At 34.1% G+C, this 6,977-nt stretch overlaps 1 protein-coding gene and 1 pseudogene across 2 annotated transcripts; one reads left to right on the plus strand and one right to left on the minus strand.

Annotated features, from left to right (window-relative positions):
• Positions 1 to 3,223, plus strand: part of LOC104715019 — a 9,549-nt pseudogene extending 6,326 nt beyond the window's left edge.
• LOC104710508 lies at positions 3,413 to 4,388 on the minus strand. 2 transcript variants are annotated; one of them, XM_010427126.1, is made up of 3 exons: positions 3,976 to 4,388; positions 3,830 to 3,873; positions 3,413 to 3,611 (listed from the first exon to the last, which is right to left on the minus strand). In XM_010427126.1, the coding sequence occupies exons 1-3, from the start codon at positions 4,283 to 4,285 to the stop codon at positions 3,501 to 3,503; spliced, it is 465 nt and encodes a 154-aa protein (XP_010425428.1). In that variant the 5' UTR covers positions 4,286 to 4,388; the 3' UTR covers positions 3,413 to 3,500. The 2 variants fall into 2 exon arrangements, with proteins under 2 accessions (XP_010425428.1, XP_010425427.1); XM_010427125.1 differs by having other exon boundaries at positions 3,413 to 3,617.

Here is a 6,977-nt window from a genome sequence, read left to right on the forward strand (position 1 = left end):
AAAAATTGTCTTTGGTCTGTGTTTCAATGGTGATTGCTTGTTGATGAGCTTCGCCAAGAGAAAGAGGGTGAAACAGATTGAGTGTGTGTTGAATCTGTTGACGAAGTCCTCCAATGAAACGAGCGATCAACTGCTGTTCTGAATCTCTAACTTCCACACGATTCATTAATAAAAAAAATTCAGTAGCATAGTCTTCAACCGTACGATTCCCTTGACGTAAATTCTGCAGTTTGTGGAACAAGAGTTGCTCATAATTGAATGGCAAAATATTTTTTTGCATATGTTTACGAAGCTTGCTCCATGATGTGATTTTTTCTTTTCGCTGACGTGACCGAGTTGTTTTCAATTGTGCCCACCACGCTGCAGCTCGTTGTCGAAAACGGATCGCAATCAAAGGCACGCAACGTTCTAAAGGTACATGTTTAAACTCCAGAATTTCCTCCACTGTGACAAACCAATCCAAAAGATCCTCGGGTGAAGAACTTCCATGAAACTCTGGAATCTCTAGCTTAAAGCTTGATTCCCACCTCCCGTCATTATCATCTTCTCCGTTTTGACGAAGAAGCTTCACCTTTTCTTCACCAAAAGGATTCTCGTCAAACTCTGTTTTGTCATCGTCGTCAAAAATTTTGTCTTCCTCCGGAGCCGCTTTACGCAAACTCATCGCTTGAACCACCGTTGCTAAGCTCTGAACTTGAGCTCGAAGTTCTGCGATGGCTTGGCGATTAAGCTCTCCCTCACTTGGCTGGACTTCTTTCTTAGGTCGCGGCATGGTTACAGATCGTAACCTGGCTCTGATACCAACCTGGCGCAGCGTAAGAACTGGTTTGTAGCTAAATCAAGGGAATTAAGTTATTCTCTTGAGACCTACTTCGCTCAATCAAGAGATTTGTGCAAATCTCTTGAGACCGACTTCCTGTTTTTGATGAAACTAATCGAATCAAGACAAGGGTTGGGAGAAAATCTCGTTTATTAATTATCAAAAGCTGCTTATTAAAAGAGACGATGAAAAGCTTATATAGGCGAGGTCACAACCGACCTTGAGACACCAACCCTAGACACANCCCACCACGCTGCAGCTCGTTGTCGAAAACGGATCGCAATCAAAGGCACGCAACGTTCTAAAGGTACATGTTTAAACTCCAGAATTTCCTCCACTGTGACAAACCAATCCAAAAGATCTTCGGGTGAAGAACCTCCATGAAACTCTGGAATCTCTAGCTTAAAGCTTGATTCCCACCTCCCGTCATTATCATCTTCTCCGTTTTGACGAAGAAGCTTCACCTTTTCTTCACCAAAAGGATTCTCGTCAAACTCTGTTTTGTCATCGTCGTCAAAAATTTTGTCTTCCTCCGGAGCCGCTTTACGCAAACTCATCGCTTGAACCACCGTTGCTAAGCTCTGAACTTGAGCTCGAAGTTCTGCGATGGCTTGGCGATTAAGCTCTCCCTCACTTGGCTGGACTTCTTTCTTAGGTCGCGGCATGGTTACAGATCGTAACCTGGCTCTGATACCAACCTGGCGCAGCGTAAGAACTGGTTTGTAGCTAAATCAAGGGAATTAAGTTATTCTCTTGAGACCTACTTCGCTCAATCAAGAGATTTGTGCAAATCTCTTGAGACCGACTTCCTGTTTTTGATGAAACTAATCGAATCAAGACAAGGGTTGGGAGAAAATCTCGTTTATTAATTATCAAAAGCTGCTTATTAAAAGAGACGATGAAAAGCTTATATAGGCGAGGTCACAACCGACCTTGAGACACCAACCCTAGACACATAAGGCTAGCTAAAATAGAAGTTTACTTAGAAAAGGAAAACATAAAATGGAAATACTAAAGCACCAGTAAATCCTTGATCCTTGAATAAGAAGTCATGAAGATGTCGCTACATCAGGACTTGAACTCGGGAATGTTTTCAGGACTTTGCTTTCGCACAAGGCTCCGGTTTTACAGAGTTTCCATCTCAATGTTCGTTTAGGTACATGTAACAGTGTACTGGATACTGGAATCATTACTGGAATTGCATTATCCCGCAATGTGCGTGAGTTGGTACTCGAAGTTGAATCTGACACGTTTTTCACGTTTCCTAGATGCTTGTATAATTGTGAAACACTAGAGACTTTGAAACTCAAGACTAGGGCGGCTATTACGGATGTCCCTTCAACAGTGTGTATGAAATCCCTCAGAACTCTGCACCTTGACGGTGTGGACTTCAACGACGATGATTCTGTTCTTAACCTTTTATCTGGCTGCCCTAATCTTGAAAATTTGGAAGTGCATAGAGATCTAGGTACCAATGTGAAAACTTACATTATTGCAGCCATCCTTACAGAGACTATCAATTTATAATAACTATCGTGGAAATCAACATTATGTGATAAGTGCTCCTTCTTTGAAATACTTGAAGATTCAAGGGTTCAATGCTCCGGAGTCTTGTTTGATTCAGAACGTACCTGAGCTGGTGGAGGCCAGTATAACGAATCTAGATAACATAATCGATGAGAACCTTCTGGGACCTCTCACTTCAGTCAAACGTCTTTCCTTGGCTTTATCACCCGTGAAGGTAGATTTGCATGTTGTCTTGTAATCGATTACGTTGCTATTACATTACTCTTTTTGTACTAATACTGTCTCATGCTCGTAGGTGAAGTTTCCTACCGGTAGCATCATCTTCAACCATCTTGTATACTTGGAGCTATTTACAACTAAAGTAACGTGGTGGAATCTTCTTACCCTCATGCTCGATAGTTCTCCTAAATTGCAAGTCCTCAAACTCAACAGTGTAAGCAAATTAATGTTCATATATGTCTGTAATATTGCCAGATTGGTTTTTAGATTTGCTGATCTATATATAGAAATAACATGCGTTGTATTTGCCCCCTCAGCGAGGTTGGATAGACGATTTTGTGGCTCGTGGAGAATGGAATCAACCAAAGAATGTTCCTGAGTGCTTGTTGCTTCATCTGGAGACATTCATGTGGGAAAGCTACAAATGGGATCGACAAGATGAGATTGAGGTGGCGAAATACATCCTAAGTAACACAAAATATTTGAAGAGAGCTGCTTTCACCTTAAAAAACATCAATCTTGAAGATAGGCGTGTGGTGGTCAAGGATTTGAAAAGTGTTGTCAAGGATACAAATTCATGCCAAATTCAATTCAAATGATGAAAAACGTATAACATGTTAGGAGGGTCTTTGTTAGAAACTGTTTCTAGGGATTTATATCTCCTTTCAAGATGTTGAGTTTCAGTCACGTTTGGGAATATATACTACAATCTTAAGGTTTGAGTTTTTAATTTAATTGTAGCTTTTTTGCATGTGGGAGAATTACGTAATCAAAAATAGATTTGATGAGTAAGAATTCTAAAAGAATGGTAAAAAAAACGAGAAGTATTCGAAGCTTTCTTGGTCACTATCAAAATCATATGAAAAAAATCCCATAATTTCTTTCTAAACCTCAATTTGTTTAATATGAAGAATGAAAAAAAAAAACAATTAAATCAACCGCGATTAGCTGTGGAGGAAGGTACATTTGGAGGTATTAGAAGCTTTTTGACATTGTTAAACCTTCTTCTTATTTTCGTTCCTACTGCTGCTTGTCTCTTCCCTTTCTGCTCCTTAATTAAGAAACGTACATTATAATTTGTAAAAGCGTTAGTGCGTTACATTTTCAAACGCAATATGCAAAAAGAAATTAAACAAGATGTTACGTTGCATGCATATGAAGTTTGTATTCGAGTATGTTTGAGTTTTGTTTATTGTTGTTACCAAACTCAACTTTTCAAGCATTCAAAATTTGTGTTTTTCGTGTAATTACTATAGTATATACCTTGTTTTCATCTGAAATGTGCTTGTTCCGTTGCAAGTCATCGTCTGGAAGTCATATATAACAGTTGCATTAGTATCAACCAAATGTAGTTTAGGTCCTTGCAACAAAATATTATAAGAAACATTAGCAAACAAACGAAACTTAACTGTCATCATTAGGATCTCTAGGGAAAACGCAATAAATACGAAAACTGGGAGATGAGGGTGAAACTTTTAGCTCGTCTCCTTTCTCTTCTTCACCTTTACATTCAGTTTCGTCCTCTTTACTCGTCTGTTCACCATTGGTTTTGGAATTTTTACTATGTGTTGATGATATCTCAAGAAGGTCTTTATCCGAAACGAAACTATCAGCAGTTTCGCTATCTTTACCGATTGATCCTTTCCGAGTTATAATCTTCAAATCCCCACCTTCTTCTCCTCCTTCATCTGTCTCCGGCCTTGAAACACCACAACCCATTTTGTAGGAAAAAGCCGGAGCAAAGGTAGGGAACAAAATAGTTGACCAGAGAAAAAATTAGTCAGACAAAGATAACGTCCATTGACACTAAAGAAACAAGAAAGTAAATTTTTTTTTTTTTTTTGTTAATTAACCAACAAAACAAAAGAACCACCAATTTAAATGGGAGATGGTCTTATCTCTTGACTAAAATTAGTGAACCAAAAAACCTTTTTAGTAAAGTAGGTTATTTTATCCCTTATCTTTTCATAGCAAAACCACTAATTCATCATCATTACAGATAACAAACCCTTAGGTTTGAGATTTTTTGTAGGGAATTTCTAACAAATTCTACAAATCTGGTTTATTAGTTATAGCATACTCTCACACAAGTTTTAAAAAGAAAAGTTAGGTTCAAGTCCAAAAACATATGTAAAATCAGGATTACGCAGTCTATACTTGAATATTTTTTCCAATTTAGAGGTGTAATTTGGTTTAATCTAACTAGAAATGTATAACTCAATGCATACTTCCTTCCATTTAAGTTTAAATGTTATTTTAGATATTTAATAATACAAGTTTTCAGTAGGGGTGGGCAAAAAAAAACCATAATTCGAAAAACTGAACCGAACCAAACCGATATAAATGGTTTGGTTTGGTTATAGTTTAGTGTAAAAGTTCATTTGGTTGTCATATTTATTAACCAAATGGTTTATGTTTGGTTTGGTTAAAAACCGTAAAACCGAATGATTTTTTTGGTTTTGATGAATATTTAGAATATCTATATATAATTATTGTATATGTGCACTTTATTATGTTTAATAATATCTTTACTATTTGTTTATTGGAGTTCTAACTATTTGAATTATTTTCTTTGGATTTTACATGGAAGATTTGAGTTAACGAAACTAGATTAGATTCTGTTATTTAAAATTATGTATACCTTATTGATTGATGTATTATTTCTATTTTTTGTTTATTTTATGCAACAAATTTAATTTTTTTGTGTGTAAGATATGGAATAACCTAATTAAACCGTAACCAAATCGAAACCAAATCGAACCGAGATACATATGGTTTTTATATGGTTTCATTTTTTATAAAACCGATAAACCGTAAAGCCATAGAAACCGAACCAAAACCAAACCGAAAAAACCAAACACCCACCCCTACTTTTCAGTAAAAGTTCATGTTTATTTTCTAAAAACTAATCTAACATCTATTTATTTTCTAAACTAGCTAGTTGCTAAAATTGGTTTTTTAGGGATTTTAACAACAACATATTTTCCTCTTAATTTTATAACTAGGTGTTTCCCCACGCAACGCGTGGGTTGTGGTGTAGTTGGCACTTTCTTGTTTTTCTTGTTGGTCTTTTTCGTTTTCTCTTTTGTATTATTTCGTTTTAATTAGGCATATACGGGCTTTGCCGTCACTTTTATTTATACACTATATGTTTATACTATTTCGTTTAGATGTGTATAATTGTGGCGTTTATTATTTATGAATTATGAAGATGTTGTTTCTTGCTTTTGAGGATCCAATCTTATCATTGACTGATATTGTTTCTAATATATTTATTGTATTATAGATTTTCTAATTAACTGCTTATGTAAACCCTTCATACGTTGATATTGCAATAATAAGTTATTTTTTAAAAAATAATTATCTTCCGTGTAAGTGATTATGTTTGTATGCCCATGTTTTGGTCTAATATCAATAAGATCGTTTCTGTTTTTCTTTAGTTGGCTTTGAAACCAATTTTGAGTTAAGCAAATAATGGGTCGAATTATGGTGTTAATAAGTAATATAAATTCTTATGTATATATATTGTATATATGTGACTATAAATTTAGCTACCTAAAAAATTATGTAATATTTAATTACAATCTTGAACATATATATATATATATTTTTTTATTATTTGTGGGAAAAATGTATGAAATTATTGGATAGAAGTTATTTTTGAGTTAAATGACCTTTAATGTCTTTAAAGTGAATTAAATATTTATAAATTTTTATATGTGTCTTGACTTTTTTAAAAAGGAATACCAAGTGTTTCCTTCCAAATTTGAAGTGACATAGTATTTTAGTTTTCTTATATGATTTTATGAACTTCAATGTAAAAAAATTTCAAAGTAATAAGTACACTCACTGATTGAATTATAAAATTTGGAGAAATGTTTATTTCGATTAATCATCTGCTCTTTTAAATAAATTAAATAAGTATGTTGTTATTCCTACAAATAGGACAACATATATTATAGTTTAACCATGGAGCTAAGCAATGGAAATAGAACTTGTGATTGCAAGACAAAATGCTTATATGTTACACATTGATCGTTTAAAAATGAATAGGAACATCTAATTCTCAAATAAAGTTGATTGTTTTGTTAAAACCAACATATGTGAATTTAAATTTAACTATGCAAATTTAAAAAATAAATATGAATAGATTAGAAAGGCAAGAAATATAAAAGAAATATTTTTTTATATAAATAAAATAAAAATTGAAAACAGTGTTAAATATATATAATATTTTCTACATTAAAAAGNACTTTTTTAAAAAGGAATACCAAGTGTTTCCTTCCAAATTTGAAGTGACATAGTATTTTAGTTTTCTTATATGATTTTATGAACTTCAATGTAAAAAAATTTCAAAGTAATAAGTACACTCACTGATTGAATTATAAAATTTGGAGAAATGTTTATTTCG

This window comes from Camelina sativa, chromosome 9 (genome assembly GCF_000633955.1).
Source record: "Camelina sativa cultivar DH55 chromosome 9, Cs, whole genome shotgun sequence".
Taxonomy (NCBI): domain Eukaryota; kingdom Viridiplantae; phylum Streptophyta; class Magnoliopsida; order Brassicales; family Brassicaceae; genus Camelina; species Camelina sativa.